This window comes from Oncorhynchus kisutch, linkage group LG25, assembly GCF_002021735.2.
Source record: "Oncorhynchus kisutch isolate 150728-3 linkage group LG25, Okis_V2, whole genome shotgun sequence".
NCBI classification, from domain to species: domain Eukaryota; kingdom Metazoa; phylum Chordata; class Actinopteri; order Salmoniformes; family Salmonidae; genus Oncorhynchus; species Oncorhynchus kisutch.
Window position 1 is genome coordinate 28,433,202 of NC_034198.2, and position 19,596 is coordinate 28,452,797.

The 19,596-nt window shown below is 42.6% G+C and overlaps 2 protein-coding genes across 2 annotated transcripts in view; both read right to left on the minus strand.

Moving 5' to 3' along the window:
• LOC116357456 (uncharacterized) overlaps positions 1–6,501 on the minus strand; it is a 14,702-nt gene extending 8,201 nt beyond the window's left edge. The window contains exons 1-4 of the mRNA XM_031804838.1: positions 6,296–6,501; positions 5,501–5,684; positions 3,349–3,534; positions 131–3,106 (exon numbers count right to left, since the gene is read on the minus strand). Of these exons, the coding sequence (XP_031660698.1) occupies positions 131–3,106; positions 3,349–3,534; positions 5,501–5,684; positions 6,296–6,501 (3,552 nt within the window). The remainder of the gene's footprint in view (positions 1–130; positions 3,107–3,348; positions 3,535–5,500; positions 5,685–6,295) is intronic.
• A 6,145-nt stretch (positions 6,502–12,646) lies between these two features.
• itga9 (integrin, alpha 9) overlaps positions 12,647–19,596 on the minus strand; it is a 135,531-nt gene continuing 128,581 nt past the window's right edge. The window contains exons 27-28 of the mRNA XM_020461012.2: positions 18,729–18,848; positions 12,647–15,609 (exon numbers count right to left, since the gene is read on the minus strand). Of these exons, the coding sequence (XP_020316601.2) occupies positions 15,511–15,609; positions 18,729–18,848 (219 nt within the window). The 3' untranslated portion in view covers positions 12,647–15,510. The remainder of the gene's footprint in view (positions 15,610–18,728; positions 18,849–19,596) is intronic.

Below are 19,596 nucleotides of genomic sequence, written 5' to 3' on the forward strand. Positions count from 1 at the left end.
TTCATAATAATAACACATGCATTTTATAACATGATTTTATTTGTATAACAATCTCAAAGTGTTACAGTGTGTTCTTTAAAATAATGAAAACAAGGGGAATATAAACAACAAAGAGCTAAGTTAACTCTACCTTGACATGTTCTTTCGCCTCCTGGCTTAGCCCATCCACCTTATAGATTTCCTCGGCTAAAAAGTGTGCCTTGGCCGACCAGCACTGTATCTGGATCTCCAGACTGAGAGTGTCGTAGATACAGTGGGTCTCCACTACCAGCCTGGCTCGGCTCACTATATCCGAGATCTGGAAGGACAGATGATCGTTGATGGACCTCAGGTTAATCCGAGCACGAGGGTTGCGAATGTAGTTGAAACAGTCTTCAACCCTCTTGGTAGCAGCTTTGGCGTTCTCGAAAAGCTTCTCTGCAGCAGTCTCAAATGTTTCTTGGGCCTCCTTGGATGTCTTGTTATCTTTGTGGTGCTTGGAAGCCTTATAAGCAATGTTTACGATATTTTGAATTGCGGTGACATAGTCCGTATTTGCTTTGTTCAAGTGGCCGGATAGCACCCTCATTTTAATCAGAAGCTGTCTTTGTAGAACTTCTGACCTGGCAAACTGGAGGATGCCTGAGAGAGATACAATGCAGAGGTCCTCAGCTACCTGTAAGTATGCCTCAGTGAGAGTCTTTAATTCCCCCTGAAGTTGTGTCAACGTTTTCACTTTGTAGGCGCTTTTACAATTCACGCTAGTCAGTCTCGCTGCCTCTTGGATTCGCAGTGAGTTCTCAGACATGGCCGCCAACCTTTTCTGAGGGGTCAACTGTCTCATCAATGTTTCCCTTGTTCCTAAAATCTTATCCAAAGAATTCAGTAAAACTTGGACTGACAGTGCCCACAGAATACAAGGCCCCTCAATTTGATCTGCCTGACCTGATGTTGATGAGCTAGCAAGTTCTGTCAGCTCTCTGGTGTTGTTATGGGCTTTGATCAGCTTGCTGTGCAAAACTGTAAAGCTCTCCTGAGAGTCACTTGGTGGCGTTATGTCAGACGACGTCAACAGTTGCACCACATCGGCACACAAACTCATGACTTTGCTGAGTTCCTGAGAAATGGCAGGGGCGGCCATGTTTCGTGGACGACCTTGAAACATTGAATAAACGGCATGGTACCAGGTTCCAGCAGCTGGTAAGAGCACTTTCCTGATGTTGTTGATCAGGTCAGAGAACAGTGTACTGTGTTTGTAGAGACTGTCCGTGCTCATAGCTAAGCTCATCGCAGTCTCCTGAGCTGTCTGGACTAACTGAGGCGTCAGGGCCACTAACTCTGATCTGAAGATATCCAATGTCTGACTATCGACAGCATCAACAATAGTTGAAGCTTCTTTCACAGCCTGAGCGTAACAATTTGAAAGCTTGAGAACTCCTGTACAGGCTTTGCTGAGGACCGTTACATCTTTTTCTTTAGTCACAGTCACAACCTTATACAAGAGGGGCAAAAGGTCGAAATCAAGAGGCTTTGGGATTGGATTCGCTTCACCTGAAACAGCTGGCCCCTTTAAATCATCATTGAAGTCTTTGTCTACCATCATAGGCTCTCTAATTTCTTTTTCTGAGAACTCAACTTTATATTCAACTGGTGAATCCCTTTCTGAAACATCTAGAACAGGAAACTGAAGGCCAAGGTCTCTTATTTCCTGATCCATAGCTGATCCTTGAACCTGATTGTTTGCTTGGACTGAGGATGAGACTATGCTCTGGCGTGCAGCCTCTCGCAGTGGACTGAGGAGGTGTGGATGTTGCTGTCCATCCAGCCCTTCTCTTAACACTCTAAAGTGCTGGATCACCACAAATGCTTGATCTGAAAAGACAGAGTATACATTCACATCAAGACTGGAACCAGAGCACATGTCTCTGAGAGATCCGACCACTTTGGCCTGTGACACTTCGACCTGTTTCAACAGAACTAGGAGTCCATTGCGGTAGATGGGGTTGTCACTCTTGTCTACGTGTCTTCTAACAGAGTGAACCACCTGTTTTGTGTGGGAGATAAGGTCATCAGCATGCTTTCTGAACAGTTTGTGGTTCTGGGCTTTATACGCCGCGTCGCATCCACACTGGTCGTTAGCCATCTCGTGAACTGCCAAGCTAGTGAATTCTCTAACATCGATGATGTCACAAAGAGCATCCTGCAGCTGACCGGTCTCCTCTTCCCATCTCTCACACAGATCGTGGAGTTTCTGCACGGCCTCAAAGCAGTTCTCTAAGTCTGAACCGTCTTTATCCAACTCCAGTGCAAGAGGTTCGATCTCAGCCTTCAGACGCGTGAGGCATGCCCTTGAGTTCTCCACATTTTCTAGACTCTTAGAATCCGTGGCGAAAGCCGAGATGAAACTTGCAACCTGGATCATCCTATCAGCCTGTGTTAGAAGATCCATGAGCAATACACGGATAGAAACTGGATCTACCGGCAACTCTTCAACTGAATCATTCTCCAAGACTTGTCCAACCATATTCACCAGATCTTCGAGTGGACTTGACCCTGTAACAAACGTGTCCAGAACTTGATAGAGAACTGCAGTCATCATAGCACTGTCAAGATTCTGGATTTGCTGCATCAGTGAAAAACAGATACTCTGTAAATGCTGGTTCAGGTTATCATCATCAGGATTCTCTGGAAGCTTTACAAGCCTGGACATTTCTGACCAGAGATGTAGGACATGTCGGCAATGATCCACCACACAGTGCTGAAGCTCCCTTTGTGAGGAGTTGGCCACCACCATGCAGTGGAACACAAGATCTCTTAAGAGGCTGTCAACGTTACTGATCGAGGAAGAGGAGGAAGAACTGGCCAGTAGCCTTATCAAAGCATCACGCCTGTCAATGTAGTACCCACACGGACCTAAGGCAACACCACCTCTACGGCAATAACTCTTGAGTGTAGTTACAATGTCTTTCACAGTGCTTTTCACCCTGTCCAGAATGTACGTTTTGGCGGCTTGGGCCTGCTCACTGGTTCGGTGTTTGATAGTGGTGACCATAGCCGTGTGAAGCATAGAGATGCATTTCTTCAAGGAGTCCAAAGAGTTGTGCAAGTGCTCCGTCTGCCTAGGATCCTGTAGGAAAACAGAAGATAAACAAAGACTTCAATTGCAACTTCAGGTACATTGAGTGAGTGCTCAGCTGGTCCTCTTTTTTTCATTGATACTGCAAACACCCTTTCACTATTTTTACACAAGAGGATGGAGTTGAGTAGCCTGATCTCACAATAGCTCACACTCTGTTTCAATTGACAATTGAAGTGAAACGATCAGTCTGCTTGACCAGGCTAAGAGTTGAGCATGTTCCCTCCCCATACCTGCAGGGCTTCAGCCCGTTCCACTACCAGGTTGTTCAGGAGAATCAGGGCCTCAGTGAAACGATGGAAAGCCTTCAGTAGAGATAGGATGTCCAGGGAGGAAGCTAGAGAGGATAGGCAGTCCAACACCCAGTCTGCAGCCGCTATGGTCTTTCTCACAGTTGCATCATCTTCCACTGAAAGTATCTAGATGACATAGGAATATAAATAATCGATAATTATGATTTTTGGAGGGTTTACTTGAATAATATTACATTTTCTAATGAATATGATAATGTTATACAACATGCTTTATAGGGTTATAAAGGGTTTTCTTGAACACTCTCCACATGTTTTTCAGATAGTTGTTATTTTTCCAATTACATATGTTGTTCTATGACTATGTGAACCAACCTGGAAACAGATCCTCTATGCTGTTTAATATTCATAAGTTTGTATATACGAAGAACAGTTCATGTTTATAACACATTATAATGGGTTCATTCATGCTCATCACAAGTCTTACAATGACAAGTCATAACAATTCTTATAACTTCACCATAACACAGTATACAGTCGTAGCCAAAAGTTTTGAGAATGACACAAATATTAATTTTCACAAAGTTTGCTGCTTCAGTGTCTTTAGATATTTTTGTCAGATGTTACTATGGAATAGTGAAGTATAATTACAAGCAAGTGTCAAAGGCTTTTATTGACAATTACATGAAGTTGATGCAAAGAGTCAATATTTGCAGTGTTGACCCATCTTTTTCAAGACCTCTGCAATCCGCCCTGGCATGCTGTCAATTAACTTCTGGGCCACATCCTGACTGATGCCAGCCCATTCTTGCATAATCAATGTTTGGAGTTTGTCAGAATTTGTGGGTTTTCGTTTGTCCACCCGCCTCTTGAGGATTCACCACAAGTTCTCAATGGGATTAAGGTCTGGGGAGTTTCCTGTCCATGGACCCAAAATATCGATGTTTTGTTCCCCGAGCCACTTAGTTATCACCTTTGCCTTATGGCAAGGTGCTCCATCATGCTGGAAAAGGCATTGTTCGTCACCAAACTGTTCCTGGATGGTTGGGAGAAGTTGCTCTCGGAGGTACCATTCTTTATTCATGGCTGTGTTCTTAGGCAAAATTGTGAGTGAGCCCACTCCCTTGGCTGAGAAGCAACCCCACACATGAATGGTCACAGGATGCTTTACTGTTGGCATGACACAGGACTGATGGTAGCGCTCACCTTGTCTCCTCGGACAAGCTTTTTTCCGGATGGCCCAAACAATCGGAAAGGGGATTCATCAGAGAAAATGACTTTACCACAGTCCTCAGCAGTCCAATCCCTGTACTTTTGCAGAATATCAGTCTGTCCCTGATGTTTTTCCTGGAGAGAAGTGGCTTCTTTGCTGCCCTTCTTGACACCAGGCCATCCTCCAAAAGTCTTCGCCTCACTGTGTGTGCAGATGCACTCACACCTGCCTGCTGCCATTCCTGAGCAAGCTCTGTACTGGTGGTGCACCAATCCCGCAGCTGAATCAACTTTAGGAGACGGTCCTGGCGCTTGCTGGACTTTCTTGAGCGCCTTAAAGCCTTCTTCACAACAGTTGAACCGCTCTCCTTCAAGTTCTCGATGATCAGATAAATGGTCGATTTAGGTGCAATCTTACTGGCAGCAATATCCTTGCCTGTGAAGCCCTTTTTGTGCAAAGCAATGATGACGGCACGTGTTTCCTTGCAGGTAACCATGGTTGACAGAGGAAGAACAATGATTCCAAGCACCACCCTCTTTTTGAAGCTTCCAGTCTGTTATTCAAACTCAATCAGCATGACAGAGTGATCTCCAGCCTTGTCCTCGTCAACACTCACACCTGTGTTAACGAGAGAATCACTGACATGATGTCAGCTGGTCCTTTTGTGGCAGGGCTGAAAAGCAGTGGAAATGTTTTTGGGGGATTCAGTTCATTTGCATGGCAAAGAGCAACTTTGTAATTAATTGCAATTCATCTGATCACTCTTCATAACATTCTGGAGTATATGCAAACTGCCATCATACAAATTGAGGCAGCAGATTTTGTGAAAATTTATATTTGTGTCATTCTCAAAACTTTTGTCCATGTTTGTACCTGCAGACTTTAAGTAAAGTGTCACTACATAGGCTAATGTTACTGTACTTTGACCACTCCTAGCAGAACATTCTGTGTTGCAGTGATGAGCTCCTCTCTGTGCTCGGCTAGGCTGGGCTGGATACTGAGTTTCTGGGCTGCCAGGAGGACATGCTGTCCAGACACAGTCATCGGCTCCACTAGGGATGACATCTTTGTCCTCATTACCTCATCATCTGAGGCTTCTGAACGTCTTGGAAAAGAGCGAGAGAGAAAAAACAGCCTGGTTTTCATTTAATGATGTTGTTATTTAGCCTGGAAACCAAACGGATATGTGCCATCAGCAGAGCCATCTATTTCTATATGCAATAAAAGGCTCTGGTAAAATGGAGCATATCAGTTTGGATTCCAGGCTTGTTGTTATTACTCAGGGCACTCACAGTTCTGTATGGTATTCATGTTTTTCACCCTGTGATGTTCATGACAAACTTTGCATGTTGTTAAGTTTAGAAAATAAAGTCTGGCTTCAATTAACCGATTCCTGCTCGGGATGACTAAAAGACATTCTTCCTGTTTTGCAATAGCAGATGGAGTCAACAAATGTGTGTCATGCTAGACCAGAAGAAGCCAGTCCAGGTAGAAGCAAGAGAATATACCTGTCTTGTAAATTTGGGGAATACAGTAAAACCTAAAATGATAAATCTAGCAAATAATACTATTACTGAATATTATGTTTTATGCGGAGCTTCAACCATATTTATTATAGACTACCTGTCCTTTGTTTTTTAAATACATGTATGCAAGGGAAGCCGTACACACTTTAAGAGAAAGGATAGAGTGAATTGGAATGCAGGGTCCCACCACCTGTAGGCAACGGCGGCCATGTTCATGGTGGCTCTGGCCACAGCCTGGGCTTCTCCCTCTAGCTGGGTGAACTGCTCTGGTCCCTCCAGCCCCTCTGCCCTCTCACACAGCAGGACCAGGTGGACCAGGTGTACTGCGATGGGGGCCACCACCTTCTCTATAGCAGCTGTCTTTAGCAGGCTAGCCTGGTCTAGGAAAGATGCCATACCTGGACACTGGTACTGCAGGAGTGATGGCCAGGAGGTTAGTAATGTTATATTAAGTTTAATTTACAAATGATACAGATAGCCAATCATGTTGATTAGTTTGTATTTGCAGGTGTTTTTAACATTGGTAACTACATTAGGTCTCCTTATAAACAACTTCTAAACATATTGTAACGACCCTTGGTTAAAAGCGCGGATATCGACTCTGCCACTCGAGCATGCTTTTGGGGCACAGTCGATAGCGCGCTAGAAGGTTGAGTGTTTGAGACTTGCTCCCTGCTGTTTCATTACAATATGTTAAAACCCAGCGGAATGACGTTGCCACGAGCAGCGCCGCAGAAATTGCGACGAGTGAGATGCAAGACTTTTCGATGCTCTCTCAGTCTAGAATCTAGTATCTGTGCACGGGTTAACTTCACGCTGTTATAGCGTGGTAGCCACCGGACCAAAACAGCAGAGAAGTTGAGCCAATATGCTGTTTACTTTATGTGTTGTTATGTGTTAATAACATTAAGACTACGTTACCCAGCAGGTTATGCGGGGAAGGAGGTTGAAGAATGCCTTGCATGGCTAAAGTTTTCTAGCTGAAGTATATGTTCATTAAAACTAGTTAAACCTATACCCTGGTTTGTCATTATACAAGGAGCAAACATAACACGTTCAACCTCATATTGCTGTCTACCTTTAACTAAATACTTTGTAAGCAGACGTTTCAAAGTCTTTAATTTTCGTAATAAGTGAGGATGAAAGCTTTCAATAAATTAAATGCTGAATTTACCTGTGAGGATGACAGCTCTGTCTGCAACTGTTGCAGCATGGCGCTGTAGTCTAGTTGTTTCATCTCACATTCATTATTTAGACGCAACTGAGTGAGAAGCTCTGTGCTTAATGTGAGTGTTTCATGGCAACCAGTATCAGATGACATTTCCCCCTTCTAATTTTTACTGTGAGAAAAGTACCGTCTGTCTGCCACAAGAGGGCCACATACACCGCAAACCGCTACAGCTATAACAACGTCAAAGTGGGAGAACATTTCTTGATAAAAAAAAAAGAAGAGAACTTCGTTTTAATCTAAAATGTATCAACAGATAAATATACAGCTTGAACATGAGTTTAAACATCAAACATGTAGATCAATACTTTTATACAAATGATAATTCAGTGACAGTAGTATATCTTAAACAAAATTCAAATACCTATGGTGTGATAAAGGTGAAACAATATACAAGTAAAGAACGAAACCATCACAGTTAAAATACAAAAAAACATGTCAAGTTTCCATAGATAACTATATCAGGTGCAGAGGAGATGGTGAATGTGTACAGTACTTGCCATGCCAGTGAAATGAATGGGTGACATTAAAATATAGGATGTATTTCTAACCAATCAATCAGAGATCAATGCAGCATGATTGATAAAGACAATGCCATCATAGTAAGCACAGTAAAGTGTCTCAGCCTTTTAGACTTGTAAAGGAACACCACACAATTCAGCTTTCAAAAAGCTCTACATAACTTAGGGCTCTATTCAATCCGTATAACAAAAGTTCAAATTTAAAGGCATTGTTCCCAAGTTAGTGGAGACTGTATTCACGGTAAACACTGCAGATGTCAGCTCAATAGGAAATTACCGTAAAAATGTTAGTGCGCAATCTGTAACACTTCAGCGATACAAATTGAATAGAGCCTAATTTAATTATCACACAAAAGCCTCTCTGAAACGCCAAAGGCTGTTTTTATATACACTGAGTGTACAAAACATTAGGAACACCTGCTCATTCCATGACATAGACTGACCAGGTGAAAGCTATGACCCCTTATTGATGTCACTTGTTAAATCCACTTCAATGTGCTTTAGGACCACGCGGACGCATCCGAGCGGTCGGGTAGGCTGTTTGGAGTGTTTATCCGACTGGATAAAATAAAACAAATTATGGGCCCCCCCACATCTAAAACCAAAGTTGCGCCTCTGCCTAGCACATGCAACATTTGGGATTGCACATTCAGAAACTTTTCAACCCTTTTAAATTGACAGGTGTGCGCTTTTAAAACATCTCACATCCACACACATCTATCTCATTGTTCGTCAATTACATCATTCCATGTCAGGAAAGCTTTAGATTAAATTGGGTTTACTCATCTGATCAGATAACACATATCCACACTTTGAGAAAGAGACACTGGTGTTTACAGGGTTATGGGTCTCTTACAATGGATTAATGGTCCCTTTCTCAAATAGATATGTGCTTTAAAAGGTGCATTCTGGGAATCTGTTCCATGGTCATTAAAAATTCTTATACCACCTATCCCCTCAGCTGTATACCATCACCAAAACAAGTGGCATTGCTGTAATGTGTCTTTTTTTTATCCCAGATTGTAGCTTTCTTTATACAGTGGGGCAAAAAAGTATTTAGTCAGCCACCAATTGTGCAAGTTCTCCCACTTAAAAAGATGAGAGAGGCCTGTAATTTTCATCATAGGTACACTTCAACTATGACAGACAAAATGAGAAAAGAAATCCAGAAAATAACATTGTAGGATTTTTAGTTAATTTATTAGCAAATTATGGTGGAAAATAAGTATTTGGTCACCTACAAACAAGCAAGATTTCTGTCTCTCACAGACCTGTAACTTCTTCTTTAAGAGGCTCCTCTGTCCTCCACTCGTTACCTGTATTAATGGCACCTGTTTGAACTTGTTATCAGTATAAAAGACAACTGTCCACAACCTCAAACAGTCACATTCCAAACTCCACTATGGCCAAGACCAAAGATCTGTCAAAGGACACCAGAAACAAAATTGTAGACCTGCACCAGGCTGGGAAGACTGAATCTGCAATAGGTAAGCAGCTTGGTTTGAAGAAATCAACTGTGGGAGAAATTATTAGGAAATGGAAGACATACAAGACCACTGATAATCTCCATCGATCTGGGGCTCCACGCAAGATCTCACCCCGTGGGGTCAAAATGATCACAAGAACGGTGAGCAAAAATCCCAGAACCACACGGGGGGACCTAGTGAATGACCTGCAGAGAGCTGGGACCAAAGTAGCAAAGCCTACCATCAGTAACACACTACGCCGCCAGGGACTCAAATCCTGCAGTGCCAGACGTGTCCCCCTGCTTAAGCCAGTACATGTCCAGGCCCGTCTGAAGTTTGCTAGAGAGCATTTGGATGATCCAGAAGAAGATTGGGAGAATTTCATATGGTCAGATGAAACCAAAATATAACTTTTTGGTAAAAACTCAACTCGTCGTGTTTCGAGGACAAAGAATGCTGAGTTGCATCCAAAGAACACCATACCTACTGTGAAGCATGGGGGTGGAAACATCATGCTTTGGGGCTGTTTTTCTGCAAAGGGACCAGAACGACTGATAAGTGTAAAGAAAAGAATGAATGGGGCCATGTATCGTGAGATTGAGTGAAAACCTCCTTCCATCACCAAGGGCATTGAAGATGAAACGTGGCTGGGTCTTTCAGCATGACAATGATCCCAAACACACCGCCCGGGCAACGAAGGAATGGCTTCGTAAGAAGCATTTCAAGGTCCTGGAGTGGCCTAGCCAGTCTCCAGATCTCAACCCCATAGAAAATCTTTGGAGGGAGTTGAAAGTCCGTGTTGCCAAGCAACAGACCCAAAATATCACTGCTCTAGAGGAGATCTGCATGGAGGAATGGGCCAAAATACCAGCAACAGTGTGTGAAAACCTTGTGAAGACTTACAGAAAACGTTTGACCTCTGTCATTGCCAACAAAGGGTATATAACAAAGTATTGAGATAAACTTTTGTTATTGACCAATTACTTATTTTCCACCATAATTTGCAAATAAATTCATAAAAAATCCTACAATGTGATTTTCTGGATTTTTTCTCTCTCATTTAGTCTGTCATAGTTGAAGTGTACCTGTGATGAAAATTACAGGCCTCTCTCATCTTTTTAAGTGGGAGAACTTGCACAATTGGTGGCTGACTAAATACTTTTTTGCCCCACTGTATATAGGACCCATCCTTCAGCTGTATACCGTTACCTCAAAACATGTCTCCCAGATTGTAGCTTTAATGGGAGCATTCCAGATGATTCAGTCGTATCAGTTTCGAACACTTACATTCAAACATGTTGACTTTAAAACTAGATGTTCTCATAAGCCTTAAATAGCTAGTAGTTTATGCATGGTGATGGAGTAGAGTGAAGCACATTCCCTAACCTTGCTATTTTAAGGGTATTACTCAGCCCTGTTTCTCTGTCATGGGAAGGGGCCTCTAGTAATGGGTGTAGCTAGGTATGCAATACCATTGGTCTCTAGTAATGGGTGTAGGTAGGTATTAAATGCCCTGGGCCTCTACTAATGGGTGTAGGTAGGTATTAAATGCCCTGGGCCTCTACTAATGGGTCTAGGTAGGTGTTAAATGCCCCGGGCCCCCAGTAATGGGTGTAGGTAGGTATTAAATGCCCCGGGCCTCTACTAATGGGTGTAGGTAGGTATTAAATGCCCTGGGCCTCTACTAATGGGTGTAGGTAGTTATAAAATGCCCTGGGCCTCTACTAATGGGTGTAGGTAGGTATTAAATGCCCTGGGCCTCTACTAATGGGTGTAGGTAGGTATTAAATGCCCTGGGAATCTACTAATGGGTGTAGGTTGGTATTAAATGCCCTGGGCCTCTAGTAATGGAATTGGTGTAGGTACAGTTGAAATCGTAAGTTTACATACCCCTTAGCCAAATACATTTAAACTCAGTTTTTCACAATTCCTGACATTTAATCCTAGTAAAAATGTATGTTTTAGGTCAGTTAGGATAACCACTTCATTTTAAGAATGTTAAATGTCAGAATTATAATAGAGATAATGATTTCTTTCAGCTTGTATTTCTTTCATCACATTCCCAGTGGGTCAGAAGTTCACATACCAAATACTAATTGAGTGTAGCATTTCCTGTAAATTGTTTAACTTACGTCAAACGTTTTGGGTAGTCTTCCACAAGCTTTCCACAATAAGTTGGGTGAATTTTGGCCCATTCCTTCTTACAGAGCTGGTGTAACTGAGTCAGGTTTGTTGGCCTCCTTGCTCGCACAAGCTTTTTCAGTCCTGCCCACAAATGTTCTATAGGATGGAGGTCAGGACTTTGTGATGGCCACTCCAATCCCTTGACTTCATTGTCCTTAAGCCATTTTGCCACAACTTTGGAAGTATGCTTGGGGTCATTGTCCATTTGGAAGACCTATTTGCGACCAAGCTTGAACTTCCTGACTGATGTCTTGAGATGTTGCTTCAATATATCCACATAATTTTCCTCCTTCATGATGCCATCTATTTTGTGAAGTGCACCCGTCCCTCCTGCAGCAAAGCACCCCCACACCATGATGCTACCACGCCTCCCCCTTTTTCCTCCAAACATAACGATGGTCATTATGGCCAAACAGTTCTATTTTTGTTTCATCAAACCAGAGGACATTTCTCCAAAAAGTACAATCTTTGTCCCCATGTGCAGTTGCAAACCATAGTCTGGCTTTTTTATGGAGGTTTTTGAGCAGTGGCTTCTTCCTTGTTGAGCTGCCTTTCAGGTTATGTTGATATAGGACTCGTTTTACTGTGAATATAGATACTTTTGTACCTGTTTCCTCCAGCATCTTCACAAGGTCCTTTGCTGTTGTTCTGGGATTGATTTGCACTTTTCGCACCAAAGTAAGTTCATCTCTAGAAGACAGAATGCGTCTCTTTCCTGAGCGGTATGACGGCTGCGTGGTCCCATGGTGTTTATACTTGCATACTATTGTTTGTACAGATGAAAGCGGTACCTTCAGGCGTTTGGAAATTGCTCCCAAGGATGAACCAGACTTGTGGAGGTCTACAATTTTTTTCTGAGGTCTTGGCTGATTTATATTGATTTTCCCATGATGTCAAGCAAAGAGGCACTGAGTGTGAAGGTAGGCCTTGAAATACATCCACAGGTAAACCTCCAATTAACTCAAATGATGTCAATTAGCCTATCAGAAGCTTCTAAAGCCATGACATCATTTTCTGGAATTTTCCAAGCTGTTTAAAGGCACTTAGTGTATGTAAACGTCTGACCCACTGGAATTGTGACACAATTGTTGGAAAAATTACTTGTGTCATTCACGAAGTAGAAGTTCTAACCGACTTGCTAAAACTATAGTTTGTGAACAAGAAATTTGTGTAGTGGTTGAAAAACAAGTTTTAATGACTCCAACCTAAGTGTATGTAAACTTCCAACTTCAACTGTAGGTTGGTATAGTTTACTCTGATCTCAAATATTCATCCTAGCCTCGATTCTAACTGAATTATTCAGCTTCACTATTGTAAAACTGTGGCAAACATGAACTGAAACAATAGTGAAACGGAACAATTCAGTTTGGATCTAGGCTGTGTTCTTCCGGCAATGTAGAGTAAAACATCCTATAAGGTTTGGTATCGCTCTAGCCTGGTCCCAGACCTGTTTGAGCTGTATAGCCCATTTCTATTTAGTCATTGTCATGTTTGGCATTATAATCAACATATGATCCTACATTGAGGATCATAAAAACATGTTTACTGAAATTTGAAACAGGCTATGCTTGTGATTGATCATGTGGATGTCTGAGCGATAGCTCTTTGCCAAAACAGCTTTTGACACTTGATTCTCAAAGAATGTAGCCTATATTCCACTTCTCCTTTACAACATTTGTCGTAGCTTCAAAAGATTGGCGGGATGTGGGTTAAATTACACATTTTAACTGTAAAACCAAAATGTTCTAATTTGCATCTAATGCATAGCCCTATGCCAATACTCTATCACTACTGTAACTACAATGTTGTTTATACAGTTCTTTTTATGTAGTTACATAGGTATAATGGCAATTTAAAGGTATAATGTAAACCTTTCCACTCATATGAAAGGATACAGTCAAAAACATTTTGAAATGATTTAAATACCATGATTTGTGAAATTTTCCAGACTATCATCTAATTGATGGACCTTCTCCTCTGGCACACAACACTGGAGAGATTATTAACTTAGTGGCGACAAGTGGAATGCTTCTTTGAGCTAAAAAATGATGATCTGTTTATGCCATCTATCCACTCCTCCTCTATCCACTGTCTTCTGCCTTACTCACATTTTAAACTTTCAGTTTGAAACGACCACACTTTGTGAAATGTGGCAAATTAAGGTCTCTTTTCAATCTGTATCGCGGAAGTTCCGCATTACAGCGTGATTGAAATGTAAAGGCAATGTTTCCTCGTTAGCAGAGACGGCATTCACGGTAAGCACGGCATTCACAGTAAACACGGCATTCACGGTAAGCACGGCATTCACAGTGAACACGGCATTCACGGTAAGCACGGCATTCACAGTAAACACGGCACTCATGGTAAGCACGGCATTCACGGTGAACACGGCATTCACGGTGACAACAGCATTCACATGACAACAGCATTCACGGTAAGCACGGCATTCACGGTAAACACGGCATTCACGGTAAACACGGCATTCGCGGTAAACACAGCATTCACGGTGACAACAGCATTCACGGTAAACACAGCATTCACGGTAAACACAGCATTCACGGTAAACACAGCATGTCGGCTTTACATTTCTAGCGCGCAATCTGTAACGCTTCAGTCATACAGACTGAACAGAGCTCTAACTATAAATGAAATGCTCTAGCTACAGTGGTGTTGGTGATGTCTACATCTGGACCATGGGTTACTTGGTAGTTGATGAGGTGAGTTTCCTCTTTACTATATAAAGCGCTTTGAGGGTCTGGAAAAGTGTTACATATACAATCAATTAAAAACGTATTCGAACTCTTTTGCTTGGTTATCAGCATTTCTTCATGACAATGACAACTTCGATGTGTGACAAAAATATAGCTCTGTTTATGGTGAAGGGAAGGTCTACACATAAAAATAGAATGTTGACTTGAATGGGAATGTCCGCTCTAATAGTTATATTTATATGGGCTTTCATTGGACTTGCTTTGGCTGGTTGCCATATAGATATCTAAGGGAGAAGGATATGTGTGAGATATTCAAGAGATATTTGGGAGCAGGAAACAGTACAGAATTATATACTATACTCATATACTATACTATAGATTATCTTTGGCCTCAAAAAGAAAGGATAAACTTAGCATCAACTCTTCTTATCAACTCGGACATCAGTGCTTTAAAGAAAAACATATAGATATGCTTACATTAGACTTCAAAAACCCCAACCAACCCTTTCTCGAAGCCCCAATTTAATACAATATGGCTATAATATGTATAAAAATAAATTTTTGCTACTATTAAAACAGAGCCCTGAGGGTTTTCATGGTCTTGTCTGATAATATCTGTCATTTCCACTTCCTGTCACAGGACATCAATCTCCTTGGGTGAATTCAGGGACGTGAAGCACTCTGAACGTTGCAGATAGAAATAGAATGAATAGAGCTGATGCAATTCCCTATTCGTATATATATGACAATCATTTCTGTTCTGCACGATATATTTCTATCTATGTTACAGCCTTCTGAACAGGCCCCTTCTTTCTTTACCAGTTCCATTCTGTTATTTTCTGTTGGCAGAGAGTTACCTTCATAGATTTGACTGTCAGGAAGTTATCTCCATAAGCTCCATAGGGACTAATTCAATTCTATTGCGAGTGTTGTTTTCATTTGGCACCAAACGGAAGAAAACAAACAGGAAAAGACTCATTGGGCTTGTCAAATAAAAAACGCGAATATCCATTTTCTGTTGCACTGAATTAGGGTCCTAATGAATACGACCCTTGCAAGCCACACCAACCATCACCTCAGATGTCTGTTCGTTCGTTTCCTCAATCCCCAGTCCCCCACCCACTAAAATGTCAGGTCTCCCTCCGAAAAATCCGGAGAATATTTTTTCCTCTTCCACATATGGAAGATTGAAGGGCCCTTAGTCCTGATTGGCTGGCTGTGGTGAAAGCCCCCAGCTCATTGGATCCACCATTGACCCAATCCCCAATTCCTGCGCTCTCATTGGCTTCTGTCTCTCAGTGGTTCTTTTCCACCCAATCCCAGCTCTCGTCACTGTCCTTCCTGTTTTTCTCAGCCTCGATGATTTCCCGGTAGCGCCGGCGGAAGAAACCCATCTGGGAAAGGGGGAAGGAGAGGAGGATGACAAGGAGAGGGGAGAGAATAAAACCACTTGTTGTTAGCTCAGGGTCAGTGGTGAGGTGGAGTGGCCAGATGTTTAACCTGTTAAGATTTACATGTCTCTATTCCATTATCTCTGCTCATATGGGCATCAACAATCAACAGTTTCTAGAATCTCAGGTGCAAAGGTTAGGGAGTGAGATGGACCTATGGCCAGATGTTTGACTCATGTCAGTTGTTCTTAGCGTCAGCAGTTTCATATTGTTTGTATGTACGGTATTATATACTGTAGGACAGTGAAAGGCTGACAGTAAAGGTAGGAGGAGAGGGTGTGCTAGCAGTGGGTCGGATTCAAACCCTCGCTTGCACTGGTGCATGCATCCCTGAGGCAGTGGCTTAGACCGCTAGACCACTCCAGGAGCCATCGTAGGCAGTTGTTCTAGGGGCCAATGGGAAGGAGCATTTGCCAGTGAGGTGGACCTACGGCCAGATGTTTGACCTGTTAAGATTTACCAGTCTCTATTACACTGGCCACCAGGCAGCAACCACCAGGATAGAACCACATTGAATGAAGTTCCAGGCTTCCTTTGCTGGAGATGCACTGTTGAGGCCCTTTGCTCCATTAGGAGCTCAAAGTGAGCTTCCGGGCCCTGCTGTTGTGGTGTCTTCCTTGTGCTTCTCATGTTTTATATTGTTTTATGTAGTTTCTACTATTCTAAATGTTTATTTGATGATGATGTGCTGATTGTATGTGGTACTGTCATGATGGTATGGTATGTTGTCTTTTCTCTCTCGCATTGATTTCATTCATATATCTCGATTGACCAGACTGTTTATTGATACAGACCTCTAGACTGCGTCTCAAATGGCACCCTATTTCCGACAGATGTAGGATCTTAATTTGAGCCAGTTTGCTACAGCAGAAAAAGAATCCTGTAGCAACATGAAACTGAATTATTATGTGGATTATAATTAATGGACATTTTTTTTAGGGGTTGATACAGTTTGTGGAAATTCTACAAACTTTAGAAGCCTTTTTTGAACCTTGAATACACTACAAGTTTACATTTCCTGCTGGCAGGAAAATTCTCAGCAACAAAAGAGTGATCATATTAAGATCTTACATATGTACATACAGTATTGCACTACTTCTGACCAGAGCCCTATGGGATTCCCTATGGACCCTGGTCAAAAGTGGGGCACTATATAGGGAATAGGGTGCCATTTGGGACACCTCTGCCTCTCAGGAATTTCCAGAAAAAGGGAAATAGTGGACATGGCGCTTGTAAGAGGGGTTTATTTTGGCAGGGTGCAAGGACCTGGGCAAAGGGAGGGGGGATGGCTGGTGTCTCACACACACACACACACACACACACACACACACACACACACACACACACACACACACACACACACACACAGAGGATATCCCAGGACCAACATTCCAGGGTTTAGTCATGGTATTCCATAGGAGTTTTGTGTGAAGAGAATTAAGAGGGGGGGGGGGCCTCTTGTCTGGACATCAGTGTGATTGCCATTTCCCCTTTCTTTCATGTGTGTGGTATGGTGTGTGTGTCTGCTTGACTGTGTGTGTGTGTGTGTGTGCGTGGTATGTATGGTTGGTGTAAATTATAGTGAGTTCCCTGTATTGTTCCTGGGATGGTTGTTAAAGACTGGCCAAGAGCACCTCCCCTGTGACTGACTGCATGCCGCTCTAATCCAAGAGAAGCAGCACTTCACAACTGGACTCTGTGTGAACCAATCTCTGGACAACGTAGCACTGACAAAGGCTTGATGGCTGAAATGTGTTCATTGCAACTGCTGATAATAATTCAAAGTCATACTTTATTTGAGAGTGCTGACTGTCTTTTTCAGAAGAAATGTAGCACTGCCACAGACAAACCAAGAGGCTCTACACAAATTGCCTAATGCAGCTTGTTGTTTAACGAGCTTACGCATTAGCACAGGGAGAAAATGTTCCTCTGACAATATGCCAAATGACAATAGCCAATGATGGCGACATCATACCAGGGCTCTCCGACCCTGTTCTTGGAGAGCTACAGTCATGTAGGTTTTTGCTCCAACCCTAATCTAGCGCACCTGATTATAATAATTAGCTGGTTGATAAGCTGAATCACATTAGTTACAACTGGGGTTGGCGTGAAAACCTACTGGAGGGTAGTTCTCCAGGAACAGGGTTGGCGTGAAAACCTACTGGAGGGTAGTTCTCCAGGAACAGGGTTGGCGTGAAAACCTACAGGAGGGTAGTTCTCCAGGAACAGGGTTGGCGTGAAAACCTACAGGAGGGTAGTTCTCCAGGAACTGGGTTGGAGTGAAAACCTACAGGAGGGTAGTTATCCAGGAACTGGGTTGAAGTGAAAACCTACTGGAGGGTAGTTCTCCAGGAACAGGGTTGGAGTGAAAACCTACTGGAGGGTAGTTCTCCAGGAACAGGGTTGGAGTGAAAACCTACTGGAGGGTAGTTCTCCAGGAACTGGGTTGGAGTGAAAACCTACTGGAGGGTAGTTCTCCAGGAACTGGGTTGGAGTGAAAACCTACTGGAGGGTAGTTCTCCAGGAACAAGGTTGGAGTGAAAACCTACTGGAGGGTAGTTCTCCAGGAACAAGGTTGGAGTGAAAACCTACTGGAGGGTAGTTCTCCAGGAACAAGGTTGGAGAGCCCTACATTATACATTACCACGACACAAACTACAGCAATTAAAGATAGTGCCATTAAGTGGTGAGGAAACTAATTATGTAGATTAGAGATAATTATGATAATTATGATAGGACAAATGTGTCAAATTAGTAAATGACAGGGTACAGTCCTTAATGACCCCAGCCTTCATTACTTTGTGTTAGAATTTGGAGTTGTGGTTAATGTTTTGACCTGGATACAGGTCAACCAGAGTTGGAGGCTACAGTGTAGACTAGAGCACGATGAGGGTGTGTTTACCAGTTAGAGGGGAGGTGTTCTAGGCTATAGTCTAAAACAATATGAGGGACAAACACCTCCCAATAACAACACAATAACCAAGTATAGTCCATACTATTCGCTGTACTGCAGAAGACAATGTGTGTTTGTGTGTGTGTGTGTGTGAGTGTGTGTGTGTTACCTTCCAGAGCAGAACAGCCAGCAGTAGGAAGATGAGTATTCCCACCAGCAGGCTGATGGCAATGATCCAACCAACAACATAGCCCCTTGGCTCCTGGCTGTGGAGCGCCTCAAACACAAGCTGCAACACAATAAGAATACAGTCAAACATCAAACACAGACACACAGAGACATCCAGCCAACCACTTAGCCCCTCGGCTCCTGGAACACCACCTAAAACACAACAAGAAGACAAATAGACTTAGACGTACAGACACAACAAGATTACAGTCAAACACAAATATATACACTAACACTCATCTGGAAAATATGAATTGTTTCCGAAATATTACGTATACCTACAAATATGCTAACTTTCCCTAGTGATGGAAATGTGAAAGATGGGAAACTCGAGGCTACAGACAAAATTACATTGGAAACACAGAGAAATACTGTGCACAAACCAAGATCACATTACAACACAGACAGACACACGGACACAGAGACGAGTTTAAAATAAAACCCAGAGACCTGCTCACCTGTGTCTCATTATCTAGAAATACCAAAGATCCAAAGCTCTCTATGAGATCTGTATCAGTCTATATCTGACAGACAAACCAGACCACGGAAGACATTCCCATTGGACTGTGGCCGAATCCCAAAGGTCACCCTGTTCCCTAACGAGTGCACAAATTTTGACCAGGGCCCAATGAGAGCTGGTCAAAAGTCGTGCACTATGTAGGGAATAGGGTGCTATTTGGGATGCAAGCACAGTGGGAATATCTTCTACGGTCTGGTGGAGTTTAAGAGAATCAAATGTTATTGGTCACATACACATATTTAGCAGATGTTATTGCAGGTGTAGTGAAATGCTTGTGTTACTAGCTGCA